General features: G+C 42.7%; 1 protein-coding gene across 1 annotated transcript; it reads right to left on the bottom strand.

The window, feature by feature from the left end:
* Positions 1-1,166: 1,166 nt before the first annotated feature.
* LOC113029654 (GTPase IMAP family member 4-like) lies at positions 1,167-19,406 on the bottom strand. The gene is made up of 9 exons (XM_026180641.1): positions 19,368-19,406; positions 7,427-7,498; positions 5,555-5,620; positions 5,339-5,410; positions 5,125-5,196; positions 4,912-4,983; positions 4,684-4,755; positions 4,477-4,548; positions 1,167-1,899 (listed from the first exon to the last, which is right to left on the bottom strand). Exons 2-9 carry the CDS (start codon positions 7,476-7,478, stop codon positions 1,190-1,192), a joined length of 1,188 nt encoding a protein of 395 aa, XP_026036426.1. The 5' UTR covers positions 7,479-7,498; positions 19,368-19,406; the 3' UTR covers positions 1,167-1,189.
* Between the last annotated feature and the right edge of the window lie 1,934 nt (positions 19,407-21,340).

The following is a 21,340-nucleotide window of genomic DNA, read 5'->3' as shown; positions in this document are numbered from 1 at the left end:
TTAAACACATTTACTAAATGTAGCCACCATATTCCAGTACCATAAACACATGTCACATGAAGACACAATTCACAAAACACAACCCTCTGTACTCACAAATCTAAACACATTTTTCCTTGCTAAAACACATGTTGCAAAACAACTCTGCTCATATTCTCAAATGAAAGCCCATGTGATGCAAAATGCTTGCCACAGTCACCAATCTTTGAACACAGGGAACACACCTGGCGTCATTCACTACACACAATGACTCAAAATTGAAGACACTTGTTGCTAATGCTGTACCCACATGTAAAAGCAAGTTCAGAGTGCACAGTATGCTGAAGGTTCCAAACAAACACAATGGATGAAGGCAGAGTCAGGGGAAGAGGAATTTGATGCAGAGGAGGGAGAAGAGCTGGCCCTGGAAGAAGAGGAGCAGGCCAATGAGGAAGAGGAGTTCAAATGAGAGGAGGAAGAGGAGCGACCAATGAGGAAGAGGAGGAGGCCAACATGGGAGAGGAGAAGGTCCAGGAGGGAGCGCAAGACAACCTCGCACCATCATTACGGGCGAGATGCGAGCAACAGCTCAGCGACATGATGCTGCACAGTGATTGTGGTGTGTGTGTGGTGTGAATAACGTAAATAAAAAAACTTCAAACCCTGTTCATGTTTTCAAGATTACTGTTGTGTGCAATAGATTCTGTTTTTGCATTGAGTTGTGTTACAGTAGTGTACGTACATGCAGGATTTTCTATAGATTTATACTCTTCATATGAAACTCACAAATCTAATCCTCTGCAGAGATCTACGACAATCCGTTACTGTATAGTTTCTAAAAATATGCATTGGCAGTTATGAAACAAAGAACCTTCTCACAAATTGAGCATTGTGTTTTCACTTGTTTTGCTGTAGTGTGTAATGATGTGTATAGTGTTTACATTTTTGAAAGCTTCGAGCTGCTCTTTTGGTGTGAAAGTTTGAGTTATCAAAGTGGGAAGGTGTGGTTGTGTTTATGTAGCTTTAGAAAAGGGTGTTGTGTTTAGACGTTGGGGAACATAGTGGAAACGTTTGTGAAATGTGTTTTAGCATTTGAGAAAAACTGTAATGATTACCGTTTTAAAACTCATTTTTAACTAATATTCATATAATTACTTTTTAAATTAACACCACGGATATTTGTCTACAGGTTTACATCATCTAATATGTTTTATTCTCTTTTAAGACGGGAATGAAAACGTAGAATCTGCGCTACCAGTTGACTCAGGAACTTGTATTCTTCACTCTCCCTGTCAGGTTGTTTCTGTTTCCTTTCTTCCACCTCTCTAAACATGGCATTTGTGTAGTATGTGCCGCCACGTCCTGCCACCAGGTCATCAATCTTCTTGATCAGCTCCTCCACCTGCTTTCTGTCTTTGCTTCTGTTGTTGAAGACGTGGAACCTGTTTCCACAGCCTTGGATGACTTCTCTGAGCTCTGGTTTGGCTTCACGTACATACTGCTGTATGGTGATTTCCTGGTCTTCAAGATCATCTCCATGGGTGAACAGCACAATCATGTAATGTTGAGCTTTTGGACCAAACAGCTCCAGCAGGGCTTCCACAGAGTTTTTCTCCTCTGTGGTGAATCGACCGACTTGGAGCACCAGTAGAAAAACATGAGGACCTGGACTGGAGACTTCAAAACATCTCACAATTTCCTTTTCGATCATTTCTGCAGGTTTCCCAGTGTCCAGGATCCCAGGTGTGTCTATGACATAAATTTTTCTCTCCTCCAACTGTGTTTCACCTGTTTCACAGGTTTCAGTCACTGACTCTGAACTGGGACGAGATTTGAAAAGTTTTTTTCCCAGGATGGTGTTTCCAACAGCACTCTTTCCCACACCAGTTTTTCCAATCATCACAATCCTCAAATCAGGATCTGAAATACAATTCATGACTTCAGTTTAACACATCTGAAAGGTTATGTCAATACGTTTCATGTATTTCAGTGCATATGAGCACATATTGGCATCTTGCTTACAAAAACATTTATCAACAGAGCAGATTAAATATATTTTACCTGATTCAGCCACTCCGCCCTTCTCCTCATGATTTTCATTAATCATTGCAGTCTTCACAATAGACTCTGAAACGCAATTCAAAGCTTCAGTTTAACTTGTCTGAAAGGTGTCATCAAAAAGCTTAATGTTTGTTTTTTTTATGAGCACATATTAACACATGTAAACTGTCATTGTCCTGCGTCTGGGGACCCAATGTTAAGTATTATTGAAGTTATGAGTACTAGTTGATTTAGCTTTTTTTTTTGTCATGTATTCATTTGTATTTCTAGCTCCCTTAATCAGGATTTTGTGATTTCTAGTCTTTGGGTTTTGTTACTGTGCCTACCCTGTGTCCCTTGTGTTATGTCTAGTAGTGCTTGATTTTTGTATTTTCTGTTTTACTTTGACAGTCCCGTGTCCTGTGTTAGAGTATTTTGTTTTGCGTTCTGCCTCTCTCTTGTGTGTGATTAGCCCCAGCTGTGTTTCCCTCCTGGCTCCCATACCCTCACTATCCTTTTTGTATTTGGTCCTTTGTCTTCCTTTACCTCTTGTCATTACGCCTTGAGGCAAATGTTGTTGTGATTTGGTGCTGTATAAATAAAATTTAATTGAACTAAATTGCATCTGCGTTTCCTCCAAGTCTCTTCCATGTTTCTCCTAGGTTTTTCCTGAGTTTCCAGGAATTTTCTAGTGTTAAAGTTTTGGTGAGTATTTGCTTAGTTTCCCCAGTTTAGTTTGAGATCTATGGCTTTTTCCCCCCTGTTTTGGGTCTTTGCCCTAATAAATGGCATGCCTTCAGTTTAAATTCAGATTTTATCTCCATTGTCTGCTTTTGGGTCCACATTCTCCTCACTCCCCACACAACACAACAGCCGTAATGGTCCCAGTTGATATGGATCTGTATGAGTGGCAGCAGGAAGCACTTTCATTACTGTAGGAAGAGCTGACTTAGAAGTCATGGCTCACACCTGACTGCGAGTGCATTTGTCGCAGGACTCGTCTAGCTCTGGGGGGTCCCCGAAGATGCCGTGCTCCTCCGCCCCACCAGCACCCAAGCTTCCACAACTTTGAGTGGTAATACTTTGCTTTTCTTCAAACACACACTCTCTAGCCTCAGCATTGTGGTCTGCGCACTAAAGGCTCAGCTGCCTAGCGTCACTCTATGCATGGTGAAAAACCACCAGTGGTGAGTGAATTAGACTCTTTTCCTCATGCTCCTCCCAAGCTTACAAAAGTCAAGACACGTCAAAAACTTTAAAGACTATTTGTCATGCTGGAAAATGGACAAAGACTGGTGTTTTCTTTTCTGAGCCTTCTCCTCTGCCTCTGTGTGTTCCTGTCCCCAGGCAGCTGCGGCCCAGCCTTCCCCTGCACCCGTACCAGTTCCCCAGGTGAGGGTAGCTCTGGCAGGGCTTTTCCTGCTTCCAGGGCAGCGGGGCTTTGGCCTTCCCCTGCACCTGTACCAGTGCCTCTGGTGAGGGTGGGTAGGGCTCAGCTAGCCCCTGCTCCAGTTCCCAGGCTGGCCGAGGCTCCGTTCGTCCCTGCAACTGTTGCTTGGGTGGGAAAAGCAGACACCCTGCTGCTTGGTGTCTGTCCTGGCACCAAAGGATGTCGGCGACTGTGGCCCAGCTTACTCCTGCACCTGTACCCATTCCTTGGATGGGAGTGGCTGGCATCCGATCTGCCCCAGCACTACTGCTGGTCCCCAGGGTGAGGCCAGCCAAGACATCACCCTGTACCTACTCATCGGGTGGGAGTGGCTAGTGTTTGACAGATGTCTGCACCCATTTCTACCTCTGTTGGAGGTCAGGTAACACCGTGCAGCCACCTCCTTCACCAGCTGAAGGTTCAAGAGTGTCAGTCCAGCTACCCGCAGCTTCCATGCAACCAACCTGTCAGCTGGGGACTCTGGAGGGCCACCTGCTTTGCCAGAGGACTTTGTGCTTGCTAGTTGGTCCTGCCAAACCACGCTGTTGCCTACACCTGTGCCTCATGGCCTTTCACAAGAAGATTCTGAGTTCACTTCCACCATCTGCGTGTAGTTTGCATGTTCTCCCCATACTTCAGGTACTCCAACTTCCTCCCACAGTCCAACGACATTCAGTTAGTGGGGTTAGGTTATTGGTCATTTTAAATTGCCCACAGGTTTGAATGTGAGTGGAATGGTTGTGTGTCTCTATATGTTGGCCCTGTCTACCCTGCCTCTGTCACTATGGCAGCTGGGACAGGCTCCAGTGACTCTAAAAAGGATAAGCAGCAAAGAATGGATGGATGGTGTTTTCCCTGTTCTGTCTCCATCGTCTGCTTTTTGGGTCCACATCCTCTTCATTCATAAGTCTTATTGCTATCACCATGCCGTCTCCAGTGGCAGACAGTGTGGAGTGAGGAGAAAGAAGTGAGAAGAACTGAGTGCTAAGTGTGGAGAACATAAACACAAAACATTAAATATATTTTACCTGATTTAGATGAAGCCTCAGCGCTCTTCACCTCAACAATTTCTTTAATTGTCACAGTCTTCACATCAGAATCTGAAATATAATTCACAGCGTCAGTTTAACTCGTCTGAAGGGTTTTAGAAATAAGGTTCATGTATTTCAGTGATTATGAGAATATATTCTGCATACAATAACAATTATGAACAGTGCAGATCAAATTTATTTTACGTGTTTTAAATGTAGCCCGAGCGCTATTCTTCTCATCAATGTCTTTATTCATCACAATCCTCAAAATAGACTCTGAAAAACAATTCACAGTTTCAGTTTAACATGACTAAAAGGTGTTATCAATTGAATTGAATGTGCTCATAGTCGTGTATTTCAATGAATATGAGCATATAGTAACATTTTTGATATGGTAACAATTATAAAGAGTGCGCATGAAATATATTTTACCGGTTTTAAAAGTAGCCTCATCACTCTTCTCCTCATCAGTTTCTTTAACCATCACAATCCTCACAACAGACTCTGAAACACAATTTCTTGCTTCAGTTTAGCATGTATGAAAAGTTTAAGCAATAAGTTTCATGTTTTTCATTGATTATGAACACATATTGACATTTTGCAAACAGTAACAATTATAAAGAGAGCAGATTAAATATATATTACCTGATTTAAATGTAGCCTCATCACTCTTCTTCTCATCACTTTCTTTAACCATCACAATCCTCACAATAGACTCTGAAACACAATTCCTAGCTTCAGTTTAACACGTATGAAGAGGTAAAGCAATAAGTTTCATTTATTACAGTGATGATGAACACATATTGACATTTTGCATACAAAAACAAATATAAACAGGAGTAGATTAAATATATATTACCTGATTTAAATGAAGCCTCAGCACTCTTCACCTCAACAATTTCTTTAATTATCACAGTCCTCACACCAGACTCTGAAACACAATTCCTACCTTCAGTTTAACATGTTTGAAGGTTTGAAGCAATAAGTTTCATTTATTTCAGTGATTATGAACACATATTGACATTTTGCATACAACAAAAAATATAAAGATTATATATATATATATATATATTACCTGATGTAGCCACAGCACATTTGACCTCAACAGTTACATTAACTGTCACTGTCCTCAAACCAGAATCTGAAACACAATTCACAGCTTCAGTTTAATGCATGTGAAAGGTTTTTTTTATTTATAAGCTTCATGTGAATGAATATGAGTACATTTTAACTGTCACGATCTGGGGGGGCAGACCGTGTGTGGAAGGGGAAGTGGAGACTCTTCCCCTGATCACAGCTGACTAGAATGAAACATAATGACACGGGGAGTGTAAAACTAACCACATGAACACAGAACTAAAGACCCGTTTCAAAATAAAACAAGACCTAAAACACATGACAGACTAGAGCAGGAACGAAACACAGAAACAAAGGAGACAGATGATAAAAATAAATAAATCACTAACTTAAACCTCCAATAAACCCTAAATAAGAATAACACACAAACTTATAATCACCACACCAAAATGATAACTTCAACTGTTTGCATACAGGGAGAACCGGTCAACCGAGGATGCGATCGCCATAGTGCTGCACACATTACTGGAGCACCTGGAACACAGGAACACCTATGCACGGCTCCTCTTTGTAGACTACAGCTCGGCTTTTAATACCATCCGGCCATATAAACTCCGTCCCAAACTCCACCAACTGGGACTTAACTCCTCTCTGTGCAACTGGATTGTGGACTTCCTCACTAATCGCAGACAGAGTGTCAGAGTGGGTAAGAACACCTCTTCCACCCTTGTGGTCAACACCGGTGCCCCTCAGGGGTGTGTCCTGAGCCCTCTGCTATACACTCTCTTCACCCATGACTGTATTTCCTCCTGCGCGTCCAATCTCATTGTTAAGTTTGCCGATGACACCACAGTGCTCGGACTTATATCCAACAACGATGAGACAAACTACAGGACAGAGGTGCAACAACTAGAGTCATGGTGCCACGACAATAACTTGGTCTAAAACACCAAAAAGACCAAGGAGATCATTGTAGATTTCCGGAGGAAGGGTCATAACAACCATCTGCCTCTCTTCATCGGCAGTGAGGCAGTGGAGAGGGTGAGCAGTTTTAAATTCTTGGGGGTAACTGTGACCGAGGACCTGTCCTGGGGCAACCATATCACCTCAGTTGCACGGAAAGCCCAACAGCGCCTCTACTACCTGAGGAGACTGCGGAGCGCACACATTCCCAGATCTCTGATGTTGAACTTCTACAACTGTGCCATCAGCAGCGTTCTGACGTATGGATTTCTAGTGTGGTTCCCCAGCTGCACCAAGGCCGATCAGCAAGCACTCCAGCGGGTGGTGAAAGAAGCTGGCAGAATTATTGGAACAAGTCTGCCAGAGATCAGTAATATCTTCCCCACTCGCTGTCTGAGACGGGTGCACAGTATTCTGCGGGACCAACATCACCCTGCGCGCCACCTTTTCCACCTGCTGCCCTCAGGGAGAAGGTACAGGTCTATACAGGCCAGAACATCCAGACTGGCCAACAGCCTGTATCCACAGGCTGTGAGGCTCCTGAACTCTCTGCCCCCCTCTCACGGACAATAACCATATCCAACTTCTTAATAGCACTGAACTTACTTGTCAGGTTCTCATGTTTACTTGTCATGTTCTCATGTTGTTGCTAAGGATTGTCTTATTGCACTGGAGTCACACTGGGTTAAATATTTACACTTGGGTTTTAAGGGGTATTTATTATTTTCTTCATTATTTTATTTACGGGTTGTACGGAAGCCCCAAATGCAATTTCATTGTTCTCTGACAATGACAATAAATAAATAAATACAAATACAAATACAAATACAAAATTACAAAAAAGGACTCAGAACGCCAGCCTGTGACAATTAACACATGTAAACAGAGCATAATAAACATAATTTACCTGATTTAGATGTAGCACCAGAAGTTTTCGCCTCATCAGTTTCTTTAACCATCGCAATCTTCACAATACTCCCTGAACCACAAATCGCAGCTTCAGTTTAACACGTATGAAAGGTTTTCTAAATAGGTTTCAGTGTTGGGGATTAACAGAATACATTTACCACAGTAACATATTTAAAAGACAAAATATAAGTAACTGTAAAAGGTGGTATTTAGAATACAGTAAATTTGTTGAAATAAAAGGATTACACGGCGGTCTTTTCCCATTTCATATGTTAGGCTATGCCCTCTCTATTGTTGGTAATTCCACGACATGTAAATATAATAATAACCACTGCAGCCAAAAAGAGTGCCTGACGAGCCCAGTTGTAAGCAGTGTAGGGACTAATGCGTTATTAAGTAACGCGTTACAGTAACTACGTTATTATTGTGGTAACGAGCACGGTAACTAGTTATTATGCAAAAATCAGGAATGCGTTAATCGCTACTGGGATTTAGATAGGGTCGTTATTCATTACTTCGTGTGGTGGCTATCACGGAGCTTCCACAGATTCAGTAACATTAGCAAATAGTGGAGGCCAGCAGGTGGATGAGGGTATGGGGACGCAGGAGGAGGAGAGACCCGAGGCGGCCGCTGGTTCAAGTGTCAGGTGAACTGAACTTCAGGTAAGAAGTTATGACCTGCAGTCTATCTGGGTCAGATACAGGGAGTGCAGAATTATTAGGCAAGTTGTATTTTTGAGGAATAATTTTATTATTGAACAACAACCATGTTCTCAATGAACCCAAAAAACTCATTAATATCAAAGCTGAATGTTTTTGGAAGTAGTTTTTAGTTTGTTTTTAGTTTTAGCTATTTTAGGGGGATATCTGTGTGTGCAGGTGACTATTACTGTGCAGAATTATTAGGCAACTTAACAAAAAACAAATATATACTGTGATATTATTCTGTTATCATATGTTACCTTATATATGTAATCAAAATAGTTGAATTATGATACTGCCGTAGATCATCTTATACCCTTTAACATAGAGTGTGTGATCAGTATGTAGTCTTAGTTTGCATTATACTTCTGACTTAAAAGAGTGTGAAAATCCTTAGATCTATTGGATTGACCTGTATTACTAGACACTGTTGAATGTGTTACACTGTGTCTTGACATTTCATACTGCTGAATCATGAAGAGAATGTTGTGTGCAGAGGACCTTGTGCCGATAATAAGAGAGACAGACCACATTCCATACCCCCACCTTTCAGAAGAGCAGAAAGACAGGGAGCCGAGGTCATAACTTAGGCGCCGTAAAAGAGAAAGAATGTGAATATTTAGGCTTTTACGACTAGGTGGGGGCCACTAGAGACTATAAAAAGCTGAGCAACCCGTCACCATTTTGAGACTTGCTGTGACCCTCTTCAGGCATGTCTCCCCATCATGATGGTTCTTATGCTCTTAAGTGTTGAATTGTATGGAAATAAATGATTGTTGATTGAGCATAAATACACCGAGTATTGTCCTTCCTTCAGCCCAAAGATTCAAAGAATTGGGAGATTTCAACAATACCCATTTCAATTATTTATTTTTACCAGTGAAACCAATATAACATCTCCACATTCACAAATATACATTTCTGACATTCAAAAACAAAACAAAAACAAATCAGCGACCAATATAGCCACTTTTCTTTGCAAGGACACTCAAAAGCCTGCCATCCATGGATTCTGTCAGTGCTTTGATCTGTTCACCATCAACATTGCGTGCAGCAGCAACCACAGCCTCCCAGACACTGTTCAGAGAGGTGTACTGTTTTCCCTCCTTGTAAATCTCACATTTGATGATGGACCACAGGTTCTCAATGGGGTTCAGATCAGGTGAACAAGGAGGCAATGTCATAAGTTTTTCTTCTTTTATACCCTTTCTTGCCAGCCACGCTGTGGAGTACTTGGACGCGTGTGATGGAGCATTGTCCTGCATGACAATCATGTTTTTCTTGAAGGATGCAGACTTCTTCCTGTACCACTGCTTGAAGAAGGTGTCTTCCAGAAACTGGCAGTAGGACTGGGAGTTGAGCTTGACTCCATCCTCAACCCGAAAAGGCCCCACAAGCTCATCTTTGATGATACCAGCCCAAACCAGTACTCCACCTCCACCTCGCTGGCGTCTGAGTCGGACTGGAGCTCTCTGCCCTTTACCAATCCAGCCACGGGCCCATCCATCTGGCCCATCAAGACTCACTCTCATTTCATCAGTCCATAAAACCTTAGAAAAACCAGTCTTGAGATATTTCTTGGCCCAGTCTTGACGTTTCAGCTTGTGTGTCTTGTTCAGTGGTGGTCGTCTTTCAGCCTTTCTTACCTTGGCCATGTCTCTGAGTATTGCACACCTTGTGCTTTTGGGCACTCCAGTGATGTTGCAGCTCTGAAATATGGCCAAACTGGTGGCAAGTGGCATCTTGGCAGCTGCACGCTTGACTTTTCCATGTTCATGGGCAGTTATTTGGTGCCTTGGTTTTTCCACACGCTTCTTGCGATGCTGTTGACTATTTTGAATGAAACGCTTGATTGTTCGATGATCACGCTTCAGAAGCTTTGCAATTTTGAGACTGCTGCATCCCTCTGCAAGATATCTCACTATTTTTGACTTTTCTGAGCCTGTCAAGACCTTCTTTTGACCCATTTTGCCAAAGGAAAGGACGTTGCCTAATAATTATGCACACCTGATATAGGGTGTTGATGTCATTAGACCACACCCCTTCTCATTACAGAGATGCACATCACCTAATATGCTTAATTGGTAGTTGGCTTTCGAGCCTATACAGCTTGGAGTAAGACAACATGCATGAAGAGGATGATGTGGACAAAATACTCATTTGCCTAATAATTCTGCACTCCATGTATAAACCAAGTTTTTGTTATGCTGACTTTTTCGTACTGGGTACTACCCAGCATGACGGAGTTTCTATACAGCTGGGTGGGTGCTATGATGTTATTGATGATGAACTTTATTTTGTTCATAAGGTTAGTTAGTAGAGTTGCCAACCATCCCCTGAAAAACGGAATTGTTTCGTATTCAGAGAAAATATTACGCGTTTCGTATTGAGGTGAAAAGGAACAGAGTTTGTCCCGTAATTCAGCTACAATGAAAAAGACACAAAGCTGGAGTTATTCTGTCTTTTCTGTCAGCTGCCTCTTCTTCTCCCATTCTCTCCACTTCCCTCTCCTGTTTCTACTTCAATCGTCAAACTGATCAATGATCAACTGATCGGCTTTCCTCTCTTGTTTGTTTATCGTCCACTTTGCGCCAGAAAGAGGAAACCAGCGGATGTCGCGTTAAACAACAGCAGCACGTTTAAGCTTGATCAGCTGATGTTTTCTGGAGTCACAGCTGTAAACCTGCTGGTCATGATATTGGTTTTGTTATCTGGTGAGAGGGAAACATGAAGATGAAACCAGGAGATGTCCTTACTGAATCATCAGAGCTGAACAGTGATGGAGAAACAGGTTTACCCTTTAGGTGACATGAATGAGTTGAAGGGAAGTTATGAACTGTTTCTGAGAGACAAATAACACCAGGATCCTTTTCTAAGTAGTTGACAGCTGGTAACTGTGCAGGGGCGGGTCTAGCAAAGTGTTGCCAGGGGGCCAATTAGGGCATTAACAGGGAAAAGGGGGGCACAAAGAAATACTTTTCTTTTTTTTCTTTTTTTTTTATTGTATTTTCTGTCCCGTTTGGCTCTTTTGCCATCAGAATTGTTGTCTAAAGGCAAAGAAAGATGCCCAACGGATTTACTTTACCAAATTGACCATCCCAGCCTTGCCATAATGGTCCATTTGATTCGCCTTTTATTGTTTGTTTTATTTTCACTTACTGAACATGGGACAGACTTGACTGGGGGAAAGAAGGGGAGAAAGAAAGAGGGAAAGAGAAACAGCTGAGAAGAGGGACGGGGGAGAAGGGCAAAAAACAAAAACCAACAGAATGGGCAGAAAAAAAAAGAAAAAGAAGAAAAAAAGAAAAAAAATGCATATATCAATCACCTGGATCACCTGCTGAGAAAGAAAAAAGAAAACAAGCAGAAGAGAACAAGAGTAATAGAATAAACAACATCACAATGATATATGGGAATATGACAGTAAATACTAAATGTTAAACATTATTGTGCAGCACATAAGATCAACAGAACACAGTGTGCTTTGAGGTAGGAGCCAAAAAGGGTGTAGTTTGTGGGTGTGATCACCCGTGTGTACACCTGTGAGCATGGACGCGCTTGTTTTTTGTTTTTTAAAAGGTTCCTTCATGTAATGATCTGCTAGAGGGTGTGGGGGGGCCACAGCCCCGTCCTCCAGGGCATGAAGCAGGTATGGAGGAGATCAAAACTCCAGACATCCAGAGGCCCCCAGAACACAAGAGACCAAGGAAGACCAACAGAGGGGCAGCCGCGCCACTGTCCCAGAAAGAGCTGAGGAGAGTCCCAGATGAGGGCTCACTCAGCAGCCGCGGAGCAGAAGCCAGGGGGAGTTGCAGTGACGCGCCCGTGAGCTCCGCCGGCAGCCAGCCGTGCCTGAGTGACCGAGCCCCAGGCCGAGAGGCCGGGGGCACCCCACCTCCGAAGTGGCCCGAGCAATCCCCAGGCTCCAGGCCCCGATAAGCGGCCGCCAAGGAGTGAGCCGGTGTGTACCTGGACGCCCATCCCCGGACACAAAGAACCACCAACGCACCGATGTCTGAGGGGGTCCGCCACTGGCAGGGGAAGTGGTGGTAGGGGGAGATAGGCCTCCAAACCTTGGAGGGCCTGAGATGTCCCCAGAGAGGTGGCGTCTGATGCCCAACCTGACATATAGACACAGACATACAGGCACACACATATACAAACATCCATTCCCACCCTCATGCTCTCATATGCACTTACTCCACACTCAACCAACGTGGAGACAGACATAAAGAGACGCTGTACACACAATCACACTCCCCAAGCGTACTCTAAGCCCCGGGTCTAGGTACCCTTGCCCCTGGAGGTGGGGGAACTGCACCCAGACCCAGGTGGTGTTACCCTTTTCCCTGCGGTGGGGGGAGGCAGACCGCCCCAACTCCGCAGCAGCAGGGAGGCCCCACACTCCAGACCGCAGTCGAACGGCCAACTCCTCCTCCTAGCCCCCCCGCTCCAGCAGGTCGCAGAGAATGGGGGTGAGAGAAGACTCCAAACCTCCCTCCACCCGCTCATTGTAGTGTTGATGCATGTGTGTTCTAAGGTGCATTTAAAACCCAGGAGGGCATGGAGCTACCTGCCAGAGAGCAGCAGGTAAGCGCATGGTCCCTCCTGCTGGCCCTCAATGTCTACGTGTATTTAACATTGAGAGGTGGACAATATACTTTTCTTTCTTATTCTCATTTCATGTTTAGCTTTCAAAAAATAATTATCTGAATTTTACACCAAACGATTGATAGATTGATGCATATATACCATCAAAACAGTGTACATCACTGTCACAACAGCGTTTGTTTTCATTCAAAGGCTTTATGGTTTTTCCTATAATGATGGGCTGGTCTCTAGTCAAAATGCCCGGGACGATTTTTTTTTGTCCCAGTCCAGCCATGTATGCAGCTCATCTGCAGTCTGGTGTTAAGATGGCACCGGTGTGTATGGCTGGCCGTCTTCCTCCTCCCTGCTTTAGACTCCTTTTTCTCGACTTTTGCATAGTACTACTCATTCTTTTAACATCATGTTCATCTGGTGGCAACGCACTAATTACCTATGACCGGCAAATGCTTTTGGACCTTTGTTTCTCTCAATCTCATGAGTCGGATTCACGATGGACCTTGGGAGGTGCCAGCTTGATGTGCTCGGTCTCCTCCACCAGCGTATCCTGCCTGCCTTTACCCACCCTACGCAAGAAACGCTACAGGAAGCGGGGTAAACGGAGCGGCATTCGTGTCCGCCTTAAGGCTTATTTTCGAGCTCAGGCTATGGCTGATCCATATGCTACCATGGACCTTCTACCTACCTCTTCCTGCTCCCGGCACCGGCTTTCTGCTCGATCACTCAGCTGTCGGTGGATTTGCTTCGCCGGGCAGCAAGACTACCCCGCCCTCCCAGAGGTATGCCTACCTATTCGGACCTGGATGTCGTCTTCCACAGGTGGTGCGTGCCGCAACAATCTAAGTCATCTGCGCCGCGCTACGAGCAGAGACGCAACTATGATGCGGATGGCTCTATTGAATGTAAGGTCACTGGTGAACAAGACTTTTATTTTAAATGACTTCTTCCTCTCTTCAAATTCAAATTTTATTTGTCACGTACACAGTCATACACAGTACGATATGTAGTGAAATGCTTGGACAACTGCTCGTGACCTAAAGAAAACAAAAAAGGAAAAGGCTATGAATAAGAAAGGAAATAAATATGCAAAATTAAAAAGGGTAAATTTAACTAGGAAGGAATAAAATATAAATTAAGGTTAAAAATGAAATAACTGTACAACACAAATTATAATGAAGGGTAAATTTAACTGGGAGAATAAGATAAAATATATAAATTAAAGTTGAAAATAAAATAACTGTACAACAAAATACACAGTATAGAAATATAAGAATGTATGAAGAAATATAAATATATATATACACAATAACAGCAGCTGTACAAGTATTAACTGGAAATGAAGAATATAATGACCAGTGTTGTGCAATCCACATTATGTCTTGTGCAGTGCAAATATGCTTAAAGTGATTTAAGTGATGAAGTGAAAACAATGTCCAGAATGTCCAGTGTGTGTGTAAGAACTGTATGTGTGGGTCAGTACTGTGTGGTGGTGTGATTGAGAGACCGTATCGCCTGCGGGAAGAAGCTCCTCCTCAGTCTCTCTGTGTTGGTCTTCAGGGAGCGGAATCGCTTTCCTGACCTCAACAGAGAGAACAGTCTGTTGTTGGGATGGCTGAGGTCCTTCACCATCTTCCTGGCCTTGGTCCAGCACCGCCTGCTGTAGATTGAGTGCAGGTCAGGGAGCTCGGAGCGGATGGTGCGCTCAGCTGACCGCACAACCCTCTGTAGAGCTCGTCTGTCCTGCATGGTGCTGTTCCCGAACCAGGTTAAGATGTTTCCCGTCAGGATGCTCTCTATGGTGCAGGAGTAAAAGTTCCTGAGCACCTTGGAGGGCAGTTGGAAGTCTCTCAAGCGTCTGAGGTGGTAGAGACGCTGACGGGCCTTTTTCACCACGGTGTTGATGTGACAGGACCATGACAGGTCCTGCATGATGTGAACTCCGAGGTATTTGAAGCTGTCCACTCTCTCCACTGGGCACTCATTGATGACGGGGGTCTGGTAGTTCCTCTCCTGCTTAGTGCTGAAGTCCACTATCAGCTCCTTTGTCTTACTGACAGCTCCTTTGTCTTCTGACTGGTCCTGCTGCTTTCCTGGTGTTCACTCTTTTGAAGGCTCTCCTTACTTCATGCTCGGAGATGACGAAGATACTGCCAGCACGATGCTGGCAATATCTTCCTGTCTGCAGCCGTTAGCGCCGCTAGCACTAGCATTGTTGGAGTCCTTAGCTGCAGCCTCGAAGCGAGCATAGAAAGTGTTCAGCTCATCTGCCAGAGTCACGGCCGCGTTCGTCATACCGGTTGTTGGTGCTTTATAGTCCGTTATTGTCCTTAGTCCCCGCCACAGGCTCCTAAAGTCACTCTGTTGGAGTTGTGACTCTAGTTTCCTCCCGTAGCACTGCTTCGCCTCTTTCACCGCCCTCCGCACGTTATATGACGCGGCTTTGAGCCTTTTGTCAAATCACATGCCAAAAATTTGGGGGTTATACTTGACAGCAATTTCACCTTTGAAAAACAAATTAGCTCAGTTGTACAGCGGTCTTTCTTCAAACTGAGGCTTTTATCTAAGGTGAGATCATTTTTATCTTTTAAAAACTTTGAACGAGCGATTCATGCTTTTATTACATCCCAGCTGGACTATTGTAACTCCTTATATGCTGGAGTTAGCCAGACCTGCCTGGCAAGGCTGCAGTTGGTCCAGAATGCTGCAGCTCGTCTTCTGACACGTACTAAAAGATGTGAACACATTTCCCCGGTGCTTGCCTCTCTTCATTGGCTTCCTGTCCACTTCAGAATTCATTTTAAAATTTTATTGTTGACTTGCAAAGCCCTGAATGGACAGGCTCCCGGGTATTTCTCTGACCTCTTGCAGACTTATACCCCCTTTAGATCTCTTAGATCAAGTGATCTTTTGCTTTTAGCCATACCAAGGTCGAGGCTGGTTCATAGAGGTGATCGAGTATTTGCAGTCGTAGCGCCTAAGCTGTTGAATAATTTACCCCTACACATCAGACAGGCTCCTACTGTCAATCTTTTTAAATCTTATCTTAAAACGCATTTTTATTTACTGGCTTTTAATACAGCATGAGAGTTATTTGTTATTTGTTAATTCATAGTTGGTGTTTGCTTTTAATACTCTAAGTTGTTTTATTATGTATGTTGTATTCTTGTACAGCACTTTGGTCAACGCTCCTGTTGTAATTAAATGTGCTATATAAATAAATAAACTATTAAACTATTAACTTTGTACGGGTCCATGTCCCCCGTCGTGAGTCCCGTGTTGTAGGCAGCGGTGTGGGATCTCAGAGCGTCGCGGATGGTTTTATCCACCCACGGCTTCTGGTTGGGAAACGTTGTGATAGTCTTTGTCTCCACGGTATCATCCGCTAGTTTCCCGATGAATCCCACAACCGCTTCCGTAAACACGTTGACATCATCATCGGAGCTGTTTCTGAACATGCCCCAGTCTGCGTCATCGAGTGCGTCCTGTAACGCGGCCACCGATTGATCCGTCCAGCGCGCGACCTTCCTCTGAACCGGAACTTCCTGTTTCAGCCTTTGTTTGTATTTTGGCATGAGGAAGATGGCGGCGTGATCAGATTTGCCAAACGGAGGGCGGGATTGTGCCTTGTAGCCGTCCTTGACCGTAGTGTAGCAGTGGTCCAGTGTCCTTTCACCTCTGGTGGGGCAGGTGATGTGTTGATAAAAGTTCGGCGCTGCGCGTTTGAGGTTGGCGCTATTAAAGTCCCCCGTCACAATAAGCGCAGCGTCCCGGTGTTGTGTCTGGTGCTGTGTGAGTGCCTCATGCAGCTCGCATAAGGCGGTGACCGTGTCCGCTTGTGGTGGAATATAAACGGCACTTACAATGACCGATGTAAATTCCCGAGGTAGATAAAAAGGACGACACATGATGGACAGTAGTTCCAGATTTGGTGTGCAGGAGCGTGTGAGAGGAACGGGGGCTTGACATCTTGTTTCTGCCAGAGACATGGATTCGCCCTGATGACTCCTTCTCCTTCTCGGAGCTTCTCCCCCCTGACTGCTCTTTCTTTAGCTCACCAAGGCTTACGGGTAGAGGTGGTGGCTTAGCCTCAGTTTTTAAAAATATACATAAAGCTCGGCAGCTGCCTTCTCCTACCTACGGTAGTTTTGAAGTTCAATTAGTGGAACTGGTCAATTCTTCTAAAACCTTGTGTGCCGTGGTTTATCGACCGCCGAAATATAATAAATTTTTTATTCATTTTACTGATCTGTTAGGATCTATTTTTGTTGATTATGACTGTTTTCTTATTACTGGTGATTTTAACATTCATATTTGCTGTAAGGATGACCTCTTAGCCACAGACTTTCTTACCTTAACTGATTCTTTTAACCTTGTTCAGTGGGTTGATGGGCCAACCCACTTCAAAGGCCATACCCTCGATTTGGTTTTCTCATATGGCTTGGATATTAGTATTAAGCATGTTGATAATATTGGGATCTCTGAACACTTCCCAGTTATCTTTGACACTGATCTGTGTAAGATTGAACTGTTTCCTGAGAATCCCCGACGCCCTATGTGTATTATTAATTATGAATCTGTGACTAAATTTTCTGTGGCTTTTCTCAACTCTGCCTCTACTACTAGCTTTGACTGCTCCAAACATCATACAGTTGATGACATCACTAATTCTTTGCTATTCATGTGTTCTTCCATCCTTGATACTGTAGCACCGATCAAAATGAAATCTCCTAGAACTAAATCTCAACGTTGGTTTAATGATTCTACGCGTGCCCTGCGGCGTGTATGCCGCCAAGCTGAGAGGAAATGGAAGAAAGATAATCTCCAGGTATCCTTTGATACTTTGCGTTCTAGCCGCCTGGAGTTTCAAATTGCTGCTAAAAGCGGCCTTTTTCTCTGATATTATTGTGACCAATGGCCATAACGCTCGATTGCTATTTAAAATCTTTAATTCAGTAGTTAATCCCTGCCCTGATATGCCGATGGTCCCATCCTCAGCTCTCTGTGAACAATTTCTAAAATACTTTACTGATAAAATCCTATCTCTCAAATCCTCAGTCCCCCTAGTGGTGAGCCCTGCTCTCACTGGAGAATGTGCTTCAACTTTTCATCAGTTTGAGCCAGTGTCATTCTGTACACTTAAGCAAATTGTCAAGCAACTGAAAATTACTAGTTCTGCATATGAACCCCTTCTGTCTCGCATTGTGAAGGATGGTTTTAATGTAATTGGGCCCAGTATTCTATTTTTAATGAACTCATCATTGTCTTCTGGCTATGTTCCCTCTGTTTTTAAACATGCTATAGTGCAACCTGTTCTTAAAAAAAGGTGTCTTGATCATTGTGATTTCGTTAATTATAGGCCGAAATCCAATTATATTCCTCTCCAAAATCCTAGAGAAGATAGTTCTCTCGCAACTCCAGGCTTACCTGGATGCACATGACATCTGTGATAAATTTCAATCTGGTTTTAAACCATGCCACAGCACTGAAACATCTTTGCTGAGAGTCCTTAATGATCTTCTCTTAATTAGTGAGAACTGGGAGTGAGAACGGGTTGGTAATATGGTGGCTACATTTAGTAAATGTGTTTAGACTACTGGTCATTTGGGTTACAGGATTGGCTTTTGTGTTTTAACATTTGAGAAAAACTGTAATAGTCTTTTATTTATTGTCTTAATTTTCCTGTTTTTATTGTAAAGCACTTTGGTGTACCACTGGTCTTTTAAATGTGCTATACAAATAAAGTTGTATTGTAAAAGTTGTATTGGTGTTGACTACATCTTCCTATTCGGAAGGCAGAATTTCCCGGTTTCTGAGTACAATCGACAGCACCACGACTGCATTTTTCGTGTTGGATGTAAAAAGTGCACATGATGCTGTGACGTAGGCTAGAATCATGGCGGCGGTCAACGACGGTCCAGGCGTGGGATTTCTCTCGTGGAAATATGCACATTTTGTCCTTACTATTGGTAGGTGGCACAGTGCACTTGTGGCAAGTAAGCAAGCTAGAAGACTGGCAATCTTGCTGGGTATCCAGTTACGGAAGCAACAAATTAACAAGAGAATTCTGAGTAAAACCAAAGTTACTTTCCCTAGTAACTAGTTACTTTGAAAGTATCGAGTAACTTGAAGTAACTGAGTTACTTTTGATAGAAGTAACTAATAATGGAACTAAGATACTAATTTAAAGTAACTTACACAACACTGGTTGTAAGTAAGCTATATATAAGTGCGGAATAGTTTTCTATATGAGATCGCTGCAAAAAGTGCAGCCTTACCCTAATGTCCACCTACTGTTACTCATTTTATATTAAGATTTAAAAAACTAGTTGCTATTGGTATGGCGAGTAACCATCAATAGAAGTAATAAATCACACAGGAAGAGTAGACTAATGTAGTTGTAAAAAAGCATGATAATACAGTATGTTAAGTAATCCAAAGTATTCAGAATACGTTACTCTCATTTAGTAACGTAACAGAATACGTTACAAAATACATTTTGGGGCATGTATTCTGTAATCTGTAGTGGAATACATTTTAAAAGTAACCTTCCCAACACTGCTAGGTTTCATATATTTAAATGAATATGAGCACATATTAACAGAAACAGAGCAGATTAAATATATTTTTACCTGATTTAGATGAGTCCTCAGCACTCTTCTCATCAGTTTTTCCAGTTCTCACACCAGAAACTGAAACACAATTCACAGCTTCAGTTTAACAATTGGGCATTGTAACTTGTCTTTTTCTACTGCTAACCTGTTAATGTTATAGGTAAGGTGGCATTATAAGACTTGATAGTCTTCCTAATTTCTCCTGTAGTTGTTCTTTTTTTAAAAAGCTGTATTATTGTTATTTTTGACTCTATTTGAGTGCAAAAAACAAACAAAAGAACATATCTGAAAGGTTTTGTCAACAGGCTTCATGTAAATCAGTGATTATGTTTATGCATTTTATGTATTATATGTATTTTTCAAACAACAATTATAAACAGAGAAGATTTAATATATTTTACCTGATGCAGGTGATGCCTCAGCACTCTTCTCTTCATCAGTCATTACAATCTTCAAATCAGAACCTAAAACATAATTCACAGCTTCAGTTTAACATGTCTGAAAGGTTTTATCAATAGGTTTCATGTATTTCAGTGATTATGCACACATATAGAAATTTTGCATAAAAAATAACTTTAAACAAGGAAAATAAATATATTTTTTACCTGATGTAGATAAAGCCATCATTTGTATTCAGTGCTGTAACCACACAGGTGAGAGATATGAGTGTTCAAGCTTCTGATCAACGCATTATTTGTAGCTTCACAGTTGACACGCCTTCAGGATTTGCATAACAGGTTTATATAGAGACAAAGATGAGCACACCTTGTAGACACCACACAACCTTTTACTGAACAGGATTGAAAGACTTGCTGCTCTATATGAACAGTTACACACTATGTAGAACAACTTTATAGAATTATATTTGTTCGCAGACGTTAGCAGCTGTCAGCGAATAGTTATCAGCTATTTTGAAACAAAAAAAGACACTTTTTATCTATAACAACAAATGAACTGTACAACAGAAAATGCAAGTGCTATTTATGGTCTCCTCATAACAATGGTAAGAAAATTAAACTGGCCCAATATGGCATGTTTGTTAATACAGGGATACACATGTTAATGTAATCTCTGGTCTCCCACTCAGAGACACAAGTCTACAAGTGTCCAGCATTCAGACGGCTACCTGAGGACACTCTTCATGTGAGAGAAAATCTGCTCACACAGATATGTAGAGCTAAATACTGTCAACAAGGCCTCTGCAATGTTCTGACGACAGTTAAACTTCCAGCTGCGTTCGTAGTTCTGCAAACTTTGACCCCCACAGAGTCGAGCTTTTCAGTTCAATCAGCTGCATTTCAATGTCCAGCCAGTTAAAGCGAGACAAATCCAGCTGCTCATTAACCCTCTCAGGCTCAAATTAAGTTTTAGTTACAGGAAAAATCTGATATTTGGGGGAAATTATCAAAAAAAAAAAACTCATAAAATATGTATGTGGGATAATCAGGTTGTTAGTTTTTAACTGTTGCAAATCGGCAATGCCTGCCTCGAGAGGGTTAAAGCTTTTCTGGTTTGATCAGAAAAGAAAACATTGGGTCCATACGCCTGAAAGTCCCGAAAACACATTGTAAATTCTGTCTCGATTCTATGGATGTATCCCTGTATTTCTGCGGTGCTGATGCTGCGCTGAGCAGACAGCTCCTGAAGCATTTCAAGGATCAGAATGTGGAAATTTCAACATCACTGAGAAAACTGCCAGCCAGCAACGTCCCTCTCACTGGTAGGCTAAGTTATTTTTAGCCAGTTACAAGTTGAATATGGTAGTTGGGGTTGATAGCTAAGATACCGTCATTAAGTAGCAGCACAACTAGTGTTTCTATGTGAGCTAATTTGCAATGTGCACCGCTGGCCCGGCCATTTATTTTTTAATGCACCTTCTCACATTAATTTACTGCGTGTTGTGCCATCAGTTAACCCTTCGCGTACCAGCTGTGGCACACATGCCCAGGGTTGCCGAACTCTGATTTAAACTATCATGTAGGAATACTAAA

Source organism: Astatotilapia calliptera, chromosome 9 (assembly GCF_900246225.1).
Source record: "Astatotilapia calliptera chromosome 9, fAstCal1.2, whole genome shotgun sequence".
Classification (NCBI taxonomy): Eukaryota; Metazoa; Chordata; class Actinopteri; order Cichliformes; family Cichlidae; genus Astatotilapia; species Astatotilapia calliptera.
This window is presented reverse-complemented; position numbering and strand designations above follow the sequence as displayed.

What these genes read in the sequence shown, in the direction of transcription:
- LOC113029654 (XM_026180641.1), bottom strand. Translation starts at nt 7,478, where the DNA reads ATGGTTAAAGAAACTGATGAGGCGAAAACTTCTGGTGCTACATCTAAA. An exon ending in TGGTGCTACATCTAAATCAG is followed by an intron (nt 5,621 to 7,426) that starts GTAAATTATGTT and finishes ATTGTGTTTCAG; the next exon opens with ATTCTGGTTTGAGGACAGTG. An exon ending in TGAGGCTTCATTTAAATCAG is followed by an intron (nt 5,197 to 5,338) that starts GTAATATATATT and finishes ATTGTGTTTCAG; the next exon opens with AGTCTATTGTGAGGATTGTG.